At 46.6% G+C, this 17,473-nt stretch overlaps 1 protein-coding gene and 2 long non-coding RNA genes across 4 annotated transcripts in view; 2 read left to right on the top strand and 1 right to left on the bottom strand.

The window, feature by feature from the left end:
• LOC144065715 (uncharacterized) overlaps positions 1 to 17,473 on the bottom strand; it is a 76,214-nt gene that overhangs the window by 36,809 nt on the left and 21,932 nt on the right. The gene's annotated exons all lie outside the window — the stretch shown is intronic.
• On the top strand, positions 129 to 4,105 carry LOC144066088 (uncharacterized). The gene is made up of 4 exons (XM_077589436.1): positions 129 to 215; positions 826 to 885; positions 971 to 3,343; positions 4,038 to 4,105. The coding sequence occupies exons 2-4, from the start codon at positions 843 to 845 to the stop codon at positions 4,103 to 4,105; spliced, it is 2,484 nt and encodes an 827-aa protein (XP_077445562.1). The 5' UTR covers positions 129 to 215; positions 826 to 842.
• Positions 7,016 to 8,181, top strand: LOC144065718 (uncharacterized). Its single transcript, XR_013297275.1, has 3 exons — positions 7,016 to 7,338; positions 7,419 to 7,483; positions 7,560 to 8,181. It is a non-coding gene; the product is annotated as an uncharacterized LOC144065718 (long non-coding RNA).

The following is a 17,473-nucleotide window of genomic DNA, read 5'->3' as shown; positions in this document are numbered from 1 at the left end:
AATAGAGGGTGCGAGTGACAGCTGACAGCCGTGATCCAGGGATTGTTCAATAATGTCGCACAACATTGCAGCCAAATGTATCACCTCTGGTCACACCAAGCGTCTTTTGTAGCTTGGCCCTATAAAACGTCCTGGGAAAGGTGTGCCTCAACACTCCGCAAGGCAACACATCTCTGACTGGATCAGAAAAACGTTTTTATTTATTATTATTTAAGGTACGTAAGATATTCTGAGGCTTTTTCTTCAATACTTGATTAGTTTTAAAAAAACATATTTAATGAAATCAATTCTAAAATGTTTTTTAGCCTAATGTAACCAATGGTACTTAACGTATTTGAAATTGTTTAATTACAATCGAGTATTTACCTAATCGTCGATCATTTTAGCAACAAAAAACTGAACAACGACAGGAAAATCTACAAAATAATTACAATTTGTATTGATGTGCTTTAAAATGTCCAATGAGTCGTGATGACAATTAAAGCTGGTGGATATTTTATCTATCGACCTATTCTCAATTTGAAACAATTATGGGAAAAATGTCAGTTGTTGCGCAACTTACAAGCAAATGGAAATGTATTTTTTACCCAAAGAAATAATGCTAAAACAAGATCTTTGACATATTGAATTGTTTATGATCATTGAAAGGGAGTATATAATACGAAACCCAGTACGTTGGTGAATGGACCAGATGGATAAACAGCTACTTCAGGTGTTGGTTATGTACACCAGGCAAAAATAGATTTCCATATATGAATAAATATACCCCCAGAATGTGAATTCTTTTAGCTTGGCTAAAACCTCCCTCCTCCTTATTGCATACAGAACAAACCACATGCAAGATGCTCATTGGATTCGTGGTGGCAACTTTCCTGATTCTAGCAGGTAACTGAAACTTCCAAAATGCACTTCATAAACAAGAGCAAAGAGATGAAGTCATTTTTTTGTTTCTATTCTCCTAACTCATCAGTTGGTGCGTCGGATCCAACGTCATCCACAGTAACAACAACTGAGTCAACTACATCAGTGGAAAAAACAACGCCTTGGAGAATAAAAGATATTCCAACAAAGGCTGTAACAACTTCACCAGCAATAATAGAAGAAAAGATGACAGATTCTACAACAATGGCCATGACGGCATCTGTAAAAACATCAAGTGTTGTGACAACAGATGAATCTACAACAACGGCGGCAACAACAGCAAAGACAAAATTGGCAGAAACAACAACAGGAGCAATCTCAACCACTTGGGAAATAAGCTTTGCCACGAAAAATGAAATGAGAATGACAACAGACACAAGCGCAGTAACAACACCAGGAGAAATAATGACAACTAAAGTGATAGCATTGGCAGAAACAACAACCGGTACCAGAACAATATACTCTAATACAAATGTGAGAACAACACCAGAAGAAACCAGAACTGGTGACCCATCAACTGAGTCTACAATGCCTGGAGAAACGGCAGCTGTTGCCACGGCAACTGAGTCTAAGACAACACCTGAAGAAATCACATTTGATGCCACATCAACTGAGTCTACAATAACTGCAGAGACAATACCTGAGCAAACCACAACTGTTAACCCATCAACTGAGTCTACGACAACTACAGAGACAACACCTGAAGAAACCACAACTGTTGGCCCATCAACTGAGTCTACAATGGCAGCACAGACAACACCTGAAGTAACAACAACTGTTACAACACCACCAGACTCTGCGACAACTGCAGACACAACACGTAAAGAAACCACAACACTTGCCACAACAGCAGACTCTATGACAAATGCAGCTAGAACAAGTGGAGCCACCACAGCGGTTGCCACAAAAGATGAGTTTATAACAATTGCAGAGACAACAAATGAACAAACCACAACAGATGTGTCTATGTCAAATGCAGAAACAGCAAGTGAAGAGACCCCAATGGTTGCCACAACAGATGCGTTTATGATAAATGAAGAACCTACAACAGTTTCCACATCAATTGCAGAGACAACATCTGGAGAAATGACAGCGTCTACATCAATTGCAAAGACAACATCTGGAAAAATGACAACTGTTGCCACAACAGAGTCTCCACCAAATGCAAAGACAAGTATAGAAATCACAACCGTTGTAGGAAGAACAGAATCTACAACCACTGCAAAAACAAGCAAAGAAACAACAAATGTTGCCACAAAAAGAGACTCTATGACAGCAGCAGAGACAACAAGTGAAGAAATCACAACCTTTGCCATAACAGAAGAGACTACATCAACTGCAGAGACATTGCCTCAAGAAACTCTGGCTGATTCTACAACAATTGATTCTACGGCAACTACAGGGACAGCAAGCAAAGAAACCAAAACAACAGAACCAACAAAAACAATAGAGTCTATGACAACTGCAGGGACACTACCTGAAGAAACTACCGCTGTTGCACAAAAAATACAGTCTACGACAACTGCTGTGACACTACATGGAGAAACCAGTACTGTTGCCACAACAATCGAGTCTACAACAAGACCAGGTACAACACCTGAAGAAACCAAATCTGCGTCAACAACAGAATTCACAACACTTACAGGGATAATACCTGAAAATACCATAACTCCTGCCACAACAACAGAATCTCCTAAAATAACTAGAGGGACAACACAGGAAGAAACAACCATTTTCACATCAAAAGATTCTACAACAGCAGCAGAAACAACAACTCAAGAAGCACCAACGGTTGTCACCACAAGAGAGTCCACTCTAATAGGGACAACACATGAGGGATCCGTATCAGTTGTAACAACAACTGATTCTGCAATAACCAAAGGGACAACACCTGAAGAAACCACAGGAGTTGCCACAACAGAGTCAGAAAAAGCTGATTCAACAATAACCAAAGGGACAACACATGAGGGAACCGTATCAGTTGTAGCAACAACTGATTCTGCAATAACCGAAGGGACACCACCTGAGGAAACCACAGGAGTTGCCACAAAAGAGTCAGAAACAGCTGATTCTACAATAACCAAAGGGACGACACCTGAGGAAACAACAGGAGTAGCCACATCGGAGTCAATAACAACTGTGGCGAAAACATCAGATAAAACTACGGTAGAGACAACAACTGAAAAGGCAACTCTTAAAGAAACTACTGCTTTTGCCAAAACAAAGGAGTCAAAAACATACGCAGAAACAACACCTGAGGAAGGCACAATCGCTTCTATGACCGAGTCTACAATAACTGCAGCAATACTACCTGAAGAAACCACTCTTGTTTCCACAACAATAGAGTCAACAAAAACTCCAGGTGCAAAACCTGAAAAAACCACTACTGTTGCCATAACAATAGAGTCAACAACAACTCCAGGTACAGCACCTGAAGAAATCACTACTGTTGCCACAACAATAGTGTCGACAGAATCTGTAGCAACTAGGGAGACTGCAACTCCAGCTGCAGTGGCAACTTTGGTAGCAGCATCTGTCATCACAACTGCGGAATCGCAAACACCTGTAGAAACATCAGTTGAGTCAGCGGCATCCAGGACAAGTAGGGAGACCGCAACTCCTGAAGCAGTGGCAACTTTGGTAGCAACAACTGTCGTCACAACTGCAGAATCTCAAACAACTCTAGAAACATCAGTTGAGTCAGCGGCATCCAGGACAAGTAGGGAGACCGCAACTCCTGAAGCAGTGGAAACTTTGGTAGCAACATCTGACGTCACAACTGCAGAATCTCAAACACCTCTAGAAACATCAGCTGAGTCAGCTGCATCCAGGACAAGTAGGGACACCGCAACTCCTGAAGCAGTGGCAACTTTGGTAGCAAAAGCTGTCGTCACAACTGCAGAATCTCAAACAACTCTAGAAACATCAGTTGAGTCAGCGGCATCCAGGACAAGTAGGGAGACCGCAACTCCTGAAGCAGTGGCAACTTTGATAGCAACACCTGTTGTCACAACTGCAGAATCTCAAACAACTCTAGAAACATCAGCTGAGTCAGCGGCATCCAGGACAAGTAGGGAGACCGCAACTCCTGAACGAGTGGAAACTTTGGTACCAAGAGCTGTTGTCACAACTGCAGAATCTCAAACAATTGAAGAAACATCAGTTGAATCAGCGGCTTCCATGAACAGTAAGAAGACCGCAACTCCTGAAACAGTGGCAACAACACCTGTCGTCACAACTGCAGAATCTCAAACAACTCTAGAAACATCAGTTGAGTCAGCAGCATCCAGGACAAGTAGGGAAACCGCAACTCCTGAAGCAGTGGCAACTTTGATAGCAACACCTGTCGTCACAACTGCAGAATCTCAAGCAACTGTAGAAACATCAGTTGAATCAGCGGCATCCAGGAATAGTAGGGAGACCGTAACTCCTGAAACAGTGGCAAATAGGCCTGTCGTCACAACTGCAGAATCTCAAACAACTCCAGAAACATCAGTTGAGTCAGCGGCATCGAGGAAAAGTAGGGAGACCGCAACTTCTGAAGCAGTGGCAACTTTAATTGCAACAACTGTCGTCACAGCTGCAGAATCTCAAACAACTCTAGAAACATCAGCTGAGTCAGCGGCATCCAGGACAAGTAGGGAGACCGCAACTCCTGAAGCAGTGGCAACTTTGGTAGCAACACCTGTCGTCACAACTGCAGAATCTCAAGCAACTGTAGAAACATCATTTGAATCAGCGGCATCCAGGAACAGTAGGGAGACCGTAACTCCTGAAACAGTGGCAAATAGGCCTGTCGTCACAACTGCAGAATCTCAAACAACTCTAGAAATATCAGTTGAGTCAGCGGCATCCAGGACAAGTAGGGAGACCGCAACTCCTGAAGCAGTGGACACTTTGGTAGCAACCACTGTCGTCACGACTGCAGAATCTCAAACAACTCTAGAAACATCAGTTGAGTCAGCGGCATCCAGGACAAGTAGGGAGACCGCAACTCCTGAAGCAGTGGCAACTTTGGTAACAACAGCTGTCGCCACAACTGCAGAATCTCAAACAACTGTAGAAACATCAGCTGAGTCAGCGGCATCCAGGACAAGCAGGGAGACAGCAACTCCTGAAGTAGTAACAACTTTGGTAGCAACACCTGTCGTCACAACTGCAGAATCTCAAACAACTCCAGAAACATCAGTTGAGTCAGCGGCATCGAGGACAAGTAGGGAGACCGCAACTTCTGAAGCAGTGGCAACTTTAATAGCAACAACTGTCGTCACAGCTGCAGAATCTCAAACAACTGTAGAAAAATCAGCTGAGTCAGCAGCATCCAGGACAAGTAGGGAGACCGCAACTCCTGAAGCAGTGGCAACTTTGATAGCAACACCTGTCATCACAACTGCAGAATCTCAAACAACTCTAGAAACATCAGCTGAGTCAGCGGCATCCAGGACAAGTAGGGAGACCGCAACTCCTGAAGCAGTGGCAACTTTGGTAGCAACACCTGTCGTCACAACTGCAGAATCTCAAGCAACTGTAGAAACATCAGTTGAATCAGCGGCATCCAGGAACAGTAGGGAGACCGTAACTCCTGAAACAGTGGCAAATAGGCCTGTCGTCACAACTGCAGAATCTCAAACAACTCTAGAAATATCAGTTGAGTCAGCGGCATCCAGGACAAGTAGGGAGACCGCAACTCCTGAAGCAGTGGACACTTTGGTAGCAACCACTTTCGTCACGACTGCAGAATCTCAAACAACTCTAGAAACATCAGTTGAGTCAGCGGCATCCAGGACAAGTAGGGAGACCGCAACTCCTGAAGCAGTGGCAACTTTGGTAACAACAGCTGTCGCCACAACTGCAGAATCTCAAACAACTGTAGAAACATCAGCTGAGTCAGCGGCATCCAGGACAAGCAGGGAGACAGCAACTCCTGAAGTAGTAACAACTTTGGTAGCAACACCTGTCGCCACAACTGCAGAATCTCAAACAACTCTAGAAACATCAGTTGAGTCAGCGGCATCCAGGAACAGTAGGGAGACCGTAATTCCTGAAACAGTGGCAACAACACCTGTCGTCACAACTGCAGAATCTCAAACAACTCTAGAAACATCAGTTGAGTCAGCGGCATCCAGGAACAGTAGGGAGACCGCAACTCCTGAAACAGTGGCAACAACACCTGTCGTCACAACTGCAGAATCTCAAACAACTCCAGAAACATCAGCTGAGTCAGCGGCATCCAGGACAAGTAGGGAGACCGAAACTTCTGAAGCAGTGGCAACTTTGATAGCAACACCTGTCGTCACAACTGCAGAATCTCAAACAACTCTAGAAACATCAGTTGAGTCAGCGGCATTCAGGACAAGTAGGGAGACCGCAACTCCTGAAACAGTGGCAACAACACCTGTCGTCACAACTGCAGAAACTCAAACAACTCTAGAAACATCAGTTGAGTCAGCGGCATTCAGGACAAGTAGGGAGACCGCAACTCCTGAAGCAGTGGCAACTTTGGTAGCAACCACTGTCGTCACGACTGCAGAATCTCAAAGAACTCTAGAAACATCAGTTGAATCAGCGGCATCCAGGAACAGTAGGGAGACCGCAACTCCTGAAACAGTGGCAACAACACCTGTCGTCACAACTGAAGAATCTCAAACAACTCTAGAAACATCAGTTGAGTCAGCGGCATCCAGGACAAGTAGGGAGACAGCAACTCCTGAAGCAGTGGAAACTTTGGTAGCAACAGCTGTCGTCACAACTGCAGAATCTCAAACAACTCTAGAAACATCAGCTGAGTCAGCGGCATCCAGGACAAGTAGGGAGACCGCAACTCCTGAAGCAGTGGCAACTTTGGTAGCAACATCTGACGTCACAACTGCAGAATCTCAAACAACTCTAGAAACATCAGCTGAGTCAGCGGAATCAAGGACAAGTAGGGAGACCGCAACTCTTGAAGCAGTGGCAACTTTGGTAGCAACAACTGTCGTCACAGCTGCAGAATCTCAAACAACTGTAGAAACCTCAGTTGAGTCAGCGACATCAAGGACAAATAGGGAGACCGCAACTCCTGAAGTAGTGGCAACTTTGGTAGCAACACCTGTCGTCACAGCTGCAGAATCTCAAACAACTGTAGAAACCTCAGTTGAGTCAGCGACATCAAGGACAAATAGGGAGACCGCAACTCCTGAAGTAGTGGCAACTTTGGTAGCAACACCTGTCGTCACAACTGCAGAATCTCAAACAACTCTAGAAACATCAGCTGAGTCAGCGGCATCCAGAACAAGTAGGGAGACAGCAACTCCTGATTCCTTTACCAAAACAATCAAACGAGCCACATTCCGGTCCGTTCAAAGTGTTTTTAGTAGTGATTTATTAGACCCCAGCACTACAACATACAAAAACAGAGCTGCCATGATCCAGGAACAAGTAAGTTTGATTGATGTAAAAGATAGTCATAGTATTTAAAACATAAAAGGCTGAATTTTGATGTTTTTCTTCCCCTGCAGCTTTCAGTGATATTCATTGCAAATTTTCCTGTCACCTTCTTGGTCCTGTTCATCATCGAATTCAGGTATGTCGCTGTTGTGGTTGATATGCTAAATAAATCACTTTGTGATCAAATGCTTTTGCTCTTTTTCACCCTGCAGAAGGGGCTCAGTCATCAATGTCATGGATCTTGAGTTCATAGCTTCATCCGCGCCAAACAACATTCAGGTTGCCAGCGTCTTATCCGATGCAGATTCAGAGGTCAGCGGCTTCGATATTGATAGGTCCTCCATCACTGTCGAGTCAGTAGACTCGCCGACAACACAATCTGCAACTCCCAGTGTGATGACAAAACCAAATCCAACTGAGGCAACTACAACAACTCTAGAAACATCAGCTGAGTCGACAGATTCTGTAGCAACTAGGGAGACCGCAACTCCTACTGCAGTGGCAACTTTGATAGCAACAGCTGTTGTCACAACTGCAGAATCTCAAACAATTGAAGAAACATCAGTTGAATCAGCGGCATCCAGGAACAGTAGGGAGACTGCAACTCCTGAAGCAGTGGCAACTTTGGTACCAACAGCTGTTGTCACAACTGCAGAATCTCAAACAATTGAAGAAACATCAGTTGAATCAGCGGCATCCAGGAACAGTAGGGAGACTGTAACTCCTGAAACAGTGGCAACAACACCTGTCGTCACAACTGCAGAAACTCAAACAACTCTAGAAACATCAGTTGAGTCAGCGGCTTTCAGGACAAGTAGGGAGACCGCAACTCCTGAAGCAGTGGCAACTTTGGTAGCAACCACTGTCGTCAAGACTGCAGAATCTAAAACAACTCTAGAAACATCAGTTGAGTCAGCGGCAATCAGGACAAGTAGGGAGACCGCAACTCCTGAAACAGTGGCAACAACACCTGTCGTCACAAATGCAGAAACTCAAACAACTCTAGAAACATCAGTTGAGTCAGCGGCATTCAGGACAAGTAGGGAGACCGCAACTCCTGAAACAGTGGCAACTTTGGTAGCAAACACTGTCGTCACTACTGCAGAATCTCAAACAACTCTAGAAACATCAGTTGAATCAGCGGCATCCAGGAACAGTAGGGAGACCGCAACTCCTGAAACAGTGGCAACAACACCTGTCGTCACAACTGCAGAATCTCAAACAACTCCAGAAACATCAGCTGAGTCAGCGGTATCCAGGACAAGTAGGGAGGCCACAACTCCTGAAGCAGTGGCAACTTTGGTAGCAACCTCTGTCGTCACATCTGCAGAATCTCAAACAACTCTAGAAACATCAGTTGAGTCAGCGGCATCCAAGAACAGTAGGGAGACCGTAATTCCTGAAACAGTGGCAACAAGACCTGTCGTCACAAGTGCAGAATCTCAAACAACTCTAGAAACATCAGTTGAGTCAGCAGCATCCAGGACAAGTAGGGAGACTGCAACTCCTGAAGCAGTGGCAACTTTGGTAGCAACATCTCTCATCACAACTGCAGAATCTCAAACAACTCTAGAAACATCAGCTGACTCAGCGGCATCCAGGACAAGTAGGGAGACCGCAACTCCTGAAGCAGTGGCAACTTTGGTAGCAACACCTGTCGTCACAACTGCAGAATCTCAAACAACTCTAGAAACATCAGCTGACTCAGCGGCATCCAGGAAAAGTAGGGAGACCGCAACTCCTGAAGCAGTGGTAACTTTGGTACCAACAGCTGTTGTCACAACTGCAGAATCTCAAACAATTGAAGAAACATCAGTTGAATCAGCGGCATCCAGGAACAGTAGGGAGACCGCAACTCCTGAAACAGTGGCAACTTTGGTAGCAAACACTGTCGTCACTACTGCAGAATCTCAAACAACTCTAGAAACATCAGTTGAATCAGCGGCATCCAGGAACAGTAGGGAGACCGCAACTCCTGAAGCAGTGGTAACTTTGGTACCAACAGCTGTTGTCACAACTGCAGAATCTCAAACAATTGAAGAAACATCAGTTGAATCAGCGGCATCCAGGAACAGTAGGGAGACCGCAACTCCTGAAACAGTGGCAACTTTGGTAGCAAACACTGTCGTCACTACTGCAGAATCTCAAACAACTCTAGAAACATCAGTTGAATCAGCGGCATCCAGGAACAGTAGGGAGACCGCAACTCCTGAAACAGTGGCAACAACACCTGTCGTCACAACTGCAGAATCTCAAACAACTCTGGAAACATCAGTTGAGTCAGCGGCATCCAGAACAAGTAGGGAGACAGCAACTCCTGAAGCAGTGGCAACTTTGGTAGCAACAGCTGTCGTCACAACTGCAGAATCTCAAACAACTCTAGAAACATCAGCTGAGTCAGCGGCATCCAGCACAAATAGGGAGACCGCAACTCCCGAAGCAGTGGAAACTTTGGTAGCAACCACTGTCGTCACGACTGCAGAATCTCAAACAACTCTAGAAACATCAGCTGAGTCAGCGGCATCCAGGACAAGTAGAGAGACAGCAACTCCTGAAGTAGTGGCAACTTTGGTAGCAACACCTGTCGCCACAACTGCAGAATCTCAAACAACTGAAGAAACATCAGCTGAGTCAGCGGCATCCAGGACAAGTAGGGAGACCGCAACTCCTGAAGTAGTGGCAACTTTGGTAGCAACACCTGTCATCACAACTGCAGAATCTCAAACAACTCTAGAAACATCAGTTGAGTCAGCGGCATCCAGGAACAGTAGGGAGACCGTAACTCCTGAAACAGTGGCAACAACACCTATCGTCCTAACTGCAGAATCTCAAACAACTCTAGAAACATCAGTTGAGTCAGCAGCATCCAGGACAAGTAGGGAGACTGCAACTCCTGAAGCAGTGGCAACTTTGATAGCAAGCACTGTCGTCACAACTGCAGAATCTCAAACAACTGTAGAAAAATCAGCTGAGTCGGCAGCATCCAGGACAAGTAGGGAGACCGCAACTCCTGAAGCAGTGGCAACTTTGATAGCAACACCTGTCATCACAACTGCAGAATCTCAAACAACTCTAGAAACATCAGCTGAGTCAGCGACATCCAGGACAGGTAGGGAGACCGCAACTCCTGAAGCAGTGGCAACTTTGGTAGCAACACCTGTTGTCACAACTGCAGAATCTCAAGCAACTGTAGAAACATCAGTTGAATCAGCGGCATCCAGGAACAGTAGGGAGACCGTAACTCCTGAAACAGTGGCAACAACACCTGTCGTCACAACTGCAGAATCTCAAACAACTCTAGAAACATCAGTTGAGTCAGCAGCATCCAGGACAAGTAGGGAGACCGCAACTCCTGAACCAGTGGCAACTTTGGTAGCAACCACTGTCGTCACGACTGCAGAATCTCAAACAACTCTAAAAACATCAGTTGAGTCAGTGGCATCCAGGACAAGTAGGGAGACCGCAACTCCTGAAGCAGTGGCAACTTTGGTAGCAACATCTGACGTCACAACTGCAGAACCTCAAACAACTCTAGAAACATCGGCTGAGTCAGCGGAATCCAGGACAAGTCGGGAGACAGCAACTCCTGAAGCAGTGGTAACTTTGGTAGCAACAGCTGTCGTCACAACTGCAGAATCTCAAAAAACTCTAGAAACATCAGTTGAGTCAGCGGCATCCAGGAACAGTAGGGAGACCGCAACTCCTGAAACAGTGGCAACAACACCTGTCGTCACAACTGCAGAATCTCAAACAACTCTAGAAACATCAGCTGAGTCAGCGGCATCCAGGACAAGTAGGGAGACCGCAACTCCTGAAGCAGTGGCAACAACACCTGTCGTCACAACTGCAGAATCTCAAACAACTCTAGAAACATCAGCTGAGTCAGCGGCATCCAGGACAAGTAGGGAGACCGCAACTCCTGTAGCAGTGGCAACTTTGGTAGCAACACCTGTCGTCACAACTGCAGAATCTCAAACAACTCTAGAAACATCAGCTGAGTCAGCGGCATCTAGGACAAGTAGGGAGACCGCAACTCCTGAAGCAGTGGCAACTTTGGTAGCAACCACTGACGTCACGACTGCAGAATCTCAAACAACTCTAAAAACATCCGTTGAGTCAGTGGCATCCAGGACAAGTAGGGAGACCGCAACTCCTGAAGCAGTGGCAACTTTGGTAGCAACATCTGACGTCACAACTGCAGAACCTCAAACAACTCTAGAAACATCGGCTGAGTCAGCGGAATCCAGGACAAGTCGGGAGACAGCAACTCCTGAAGCAGTGGTAACTTTGGTAGCAACAGCTGTCGTCACAACTGCAGAATCTCAAACAACTCTAGAAACATCAGTTGAGTCAGCGGCATCCAGGAACAGTAGGGAGACCGCATCTCCTGAAACAGTGGCAACAACACCTGTCGTCACAACTGCAGAATCTCAAACAACTCTAGAAACATCAGCTGAGTCAGCGGCATCCAGGACAAGTAGGGAGACCGCAACTCCTGAAGCAGTGGCAACAACACCTGTCGTCACAACTGCAGAATCTCAAACAACTCTAGAAACATCAGCTGAGTCAGCGGCATCCAGGACAAGTAGGGAGACCGCAACTCCTGTAGCAGTGGCAACTTTGGTAGCAACACCTGTCGTCACAACTGCAGAATCTCAAACAACTCTAGAAACATCAGCTGAGTCAGCGGCATCCAGGACAAGTAGGGAGACCGCAACTCCTGAAGCAGTGGCAACTTTGGTAGCAACCACTGACGTCACGACTGCAGAATCTCAAACAACTCTAAAAACATCCGTTGAGTCAGTGGCATCCAGGACAAGTAGGGAGACCGCAACTCCTGAAGCAGTGGCAACTTTGGTAGCAACATCTGACGTCACAACTGCAGAATCTCAAACAATTGAAGAAACATCAGTTGAATCAGCGGCATCCAGGAACAGTAGGGAGACTGCAACTCCTGAAGCAGTGGCAACTTTGGTACCAACAGCTGTTGTCACAACTGCAGAATCTCAAACAATTGAAGAAACATCAGTTGAATCAGCGGCATCCAGGAACAGTAGGGAGACTGTAACTCCTGAAACAGTGGCAACAACACCTGTCGTCACAACTGCAGAAACTCAAACAACTCTAGAAACATCAGTTGAGTCAGCGGCTTTCAGGACAAGTAGGGAGACCGCAACTCCTGAAGCAGTGGCAACTTTGGTAGCAACCACTGTCGTCAAGACTGCAGAATCTAAAACAACTCTAGAAACATCAGTTGAGTCAGCGGCAATCAGGACAAGTAGGGAGACCGCAACTCCTGAAACAGTGGCAACAACACCTGTCGTCACAAATGCAGAAACTCAAACAACTCTAGAAACATCAGTTGAGTCAGCGGCATTCAGGACAAGTAGGGAGACCGCAACTCCTGAAACAGTGGCAACTTTGGTAGCAAACACTGTCGTCACTACTGCAGAATCTCAAACAACTCTAGAAACATCAGTTGAATCAGCGGCATCCAGGAACAGTAGGGAGACCGCAACTCCTGAAACAGTGGCAACAACACCTGTCGTCACAACTGCAGAATCTCAAACAACTCCAGAAACATCAGCTGAGTCAGCGGTATCCAGGACAAGTAGGGAGGCCACAACTCCTGAAGCAGTGGCAACTTTGGTAGCAACCTCTGTCGTCACATCTGCAGAATCTCAAACAACTCTAGAAACATCAGTTGAGTCAGCGGCATCCAAGAACAGTAGGGAGACCGTAATTCCTGAAACAGTGGCAACAAGACCTGTCGTCACAAGTGCAGAATCTCAAACAACTCTAGAAACATCAGTTGAGTCAGCAGCATCCAGGACAAGTAGGGAGACTGCAACTCCTGAAGCAGTGGCAACTTTGGTAGCAACATCTCTCATCACAACTGCAGAATCTCAAACAACTCTAGAAACATCAGCTGACTCAGCGGCATCCAGGACAAGTAGGGAGACCGCAACTCCTGAAGCAGTGGCAACTTTGGTAGCAACACCTGTCGTCACAACTGCAGAATCTCAAACAACTCTAGAAACATCAGCTGACTCAGCGGCATCCAGGAAAAGTAGGGAGACCGCAACTCCTGAAGCAGTGGTAACTTTGGTACCAACAGCTGTTGTCACAACTGCAGAATCTCAAACAATTGAAGAAACATCAGTTGAATCAGCGGCATCCAGGAACAGTAGGGAGACCGCAACTCCTGAAACAGTGGCAACTTTGGTAGCAAACACTGTCGTCACTACTGCAGAATCTCAAACAACTCTAGAAACATCAGTTGAATCAGCGGCATCCAGGAACAGTAGGGAGACCGCAACTCCTGAAGCAGTGGTAACTTTGGTACCAACAGCTGTTGTCACAACTGCAGAATCTCAAACAATTGAAGAAACATCAGTTGAATCAGCGGCATCCAGGAACAGTAGGGAGACCGCAACTCCTGAAACAGTGGCAACTTTGGTAGCAAACACTGTCGTCACTACTGCAGAATCTCAAACAACTCTAGAAACATCAGTTGAATCAGCGGCATCCAGGAACAGTAGGGAGACCGCAACTCCTGAAACAGTGGCAACAACACCTGTCGTCACAACTGCAGAATCTCAAACAACTCTGGAAACATCAGTTGAGTCAGCGGCATCCAGAACAAGTAGGGAGACAGCAACTCCTGAAGCAGTGGCAACTTTGGTAGCAACAGCTGTCGTCACAACTGCAGAATCTCAAACAACTCTAGAAACATCAGCTGAGTCAGCGGCATCCAGCACAAATAGGGAGACCGCAACTCCCGAAGCAGTGGAAACTTTGGTAGCAACCACTGTCGTCACGACTGCAGAATCTCAAACAACTCTAGAAACATCAGCTGAGTCAGCGGCATCCAGGACAAGTAGAGAGACAGCAACTCCTGAAGTAGTGGCAACTTTGGTAGCAACACCTGTCGCCACAACTGCAGAATCTCAAACAACTGAAGAAACATCAGCTGAGTCAGCGGCATCCAGGACAAGTAGGGAGACCGCAACTCCTGAAGTAGTGGCAACTTTGGTAGCAACACCTGTCATCACAACTGCAGAATCTCAAACAACTCTAGAAACATCAGTTGAGTCAGCGGCATCCAGGAACAGTAGGGAGACCGTAACTCCTGAAACAGTGGCAACAACACCTATCGTCCTAACTGCAGAATCTCAAACAACTCTAGAAACATCAGTTGAGTCAGCAGCATCCAGGACAAGTAGGGAGACTGCAACTCCTGAAGCAGTGGCAACTTTGATAGCAAGCACTGTCGTCACAACTGCAGAATCTCAAACAACTGTAGAAAAATCAGCTGAGTCGGCAGCATCCAGGACAAGTAGGGAGACCGCAACTCCTGAAGCAGTGGCAACTTTGATAGCAACACCTGTCATCACAACTGCAGAATCTCAAACAACTCTAGAAACATCAGCTGAGTCAGCGACATCCAGGACAGGTAGGGAGACCGCAACTCCTGAAGCAGTGGCAACTTTGGTAGCAACACCTGTTGTCACAACTGCAGAATCTCAAGCAACTGTAGAAACATCAGTTGAATCAGCGGCATCCAGGAACAGTAGGGAGACCGTAACTCCTGAAACAGTGGCAACAACACCTGTCGTCACAACTGCAGAATCTCAAACAACTCTAGAAACATCAGTTGAGTCAGCAGCATCCAGGACAAGTAGGGAGACCGCAACTCCTGAACCAGTGGCAACTTTGGTAGCAACCACTGTCGTCACGACTGCAGAATCTCAAACAACTCTAAAAACATCAGTTGAGTCAGTGGCATCCAGGACAAGTAGGGAGACCGCAACTCCTGAAGCAGTGGCAACTTTGGTAGCAACATCTGACGTCACAACTGCAGAACCTCAAACAACTCTAGAAACATCGGCTGAGTCAGCGGAATCCAGGACAAGTCGGGAGACAGCAACTCCTGAAGCAGTGGTAACTTTGGTAGCAACAGCTGTCGTCACAACTGCAGAATCTCAAAAAACTCTAGAAACATCAGTTGAGTCAGCGGCATCCAGGAACAGTAGGGAGACCGCAACTCCTGAAACAGTGGCAACAACACCTGTCGTCACAACTGCAGAATCTCAAACAACTCTAGAAACATCAGCTGAGTCAGCGGCATCCAGGACAAGTAGGGAGACCGCAACTCCTGAAGCAGTGGCAACAACACCTGTCGTCACAACTGCAGAATCTCAAACAACTCTAGAAACATCAGCTGAGTCAGCGGCATCCAGGACAAGTAGGGAGACCGCAACTCCTGTAGCAGTGGCAACTTTGGTAGCAACACCTGTCGTCACAACTGCAGAATCTCAAACAACTCTAGAAACATCAGCTGAGTCAGCGGCATCTAGGACAAGTAGGGAGACCGCAACTCCTGAAGCAGTGGCAACTTTGGTAGCAACCACTGACGTCACGACTGCAGAATCTCAAACAACTCTAAAAACATCCGTTGAGTCAGTGGCATCCAGGACAAGTAGGGAGACCGCAACTCCTGAAGCAGTGGCAACTTTGGTAGCAACATCTGACGTCACAACTGCAGAACCTCAAACAACTCTAGAAACATCGGCTGAGTCAGCGGAATCCAGGACAAGTCGGGAGACAGCAACTCCTGAAGCAGTGGTAACTTTGGTAGCAACAGCTGTCGTCACAACTGCAGAATCTCAAACAACTCTAGAAACATCAGTTGAGTCAGCGGCATCCAGGAACAGTAGGGAGACCGCATCTCCTGAAACAGTGGCAACAACACCTGTCGTCACAACTGCAGAATCTCAAACAACTCTAGAAACATCAGCTGAGTCAGCGGCATCCAGGACAAGTAGGGAGACCGCAACTCCTGAAGCAGTGGCAACAACACCTGTCGTCACAACTGCAGAATCTCAAACAACTCTAGAAACATCAGCTGAGTCAGCGGCATCCAGGACAAGTAGGGAGACCGCAACTCCTGTAGCAGTGGCAACTTTGGTAGCAACACCTGTCGTCACAACTGCAGAATCTCAAACAACTCTAGAAACATCAGCTGAGTCAGCGGCATCCAGGACAAGTAGGGAGACCGCAACTCCTGAAGCAGTGGCAACTTTGGTAGCAACCACTGACGTCACGACTGCAGAATCTCAAACAACTCTAAAAACATCCGTTGAGTCAGTGGCATCCAGGACAAGTAGGGAGACCGCAACTCCTGAAGCAGTGGCAACTTTGGTAGCAACATCTGACGTCACAACTGCAGAACCTCAAACAACTCTAGAAACATCGGCTGAGTCAGCGGAATCCAGGACAAGTCGGGAGACAGCAACTCCTGAAGCAGTGGTAACTTTGGTAGCAACAGCTGTCGTCACAACTGCAGAATCTCAAACAACTCTAGAAACATCAGTTGAGTCAGCGGCATCCAGGAACAGTAGGGAGACCGCATCTCCTGAAACAGTGGCAACAACACCTGTCGTCACAACTGCAGAATCTCAAACAACTCTAGAAACATCAGCTGAGTCAGCGGCATCCAGGACAAGTAGGGAGACCGCAACTCCTGAAGCAGTGGCAACAACACCTGTCGTCATAACTGCAGAATCTCAAACAACTCTAGAAACATCAGCTGAGTCAGCGGCATCCAGGACAAGTAGGGAGACCGCAACTCCTGAAGCAGTGGCAACTTTGGTAGCAACACCTGTCGTCACAACTGCAGAATCTCAAACAACTCTAGAAACATCAGCTGAGTCAGCAGCATCCAGGACAAGTAGGGAGACCGCAACTCCTGAAGCAGTGGCAACTTTGGTAGCAACACCTGTTGTCACAACTGCAGAATCTCAAACAACTCTAGAAACATCACCTGAGACAGCGGTATCCAGGACAAGTAGGGAGACTGCAACTCCTGAGGCAGTGGCAACTTTGATAGCAACAGCTGTCGTCACAACTGCCGAATCTCAAACAACTCTAGAAACATCAGATGAGTCAGCGGCATCCAGGACAAGTAGGGAGACCGCAACTCCTGAAGCAGTGGCAACTTTGGTAGCAACACCTGTTGTCTCAACTGCAGAATCTCAAAAAACTCTAGAAACATCAGTTGAATCAGCTGCATCCAGGAACAGTAGGGAGACCGTAACTCCTGAAACAGTGGCAACAACACCTG

Source organism: Stigmatopora argus, chromosome 20 (genome assembly GCF_051989625.1).
Source record: "Stigmatopora argus isolate UIUO_Sarg chromosome 20, RoL_Sarg_1.0, whole genome shotgun sequence".
NCBI lineage: Eukaryota > Metazoa > Chordata > Actinopteri > Syngnathiformes > Syngnathidae > Stigmatopora > Stigmatopora argus.
This window is presented reverse-complemented; position numbering and strand designations above follow the sequence as displayed.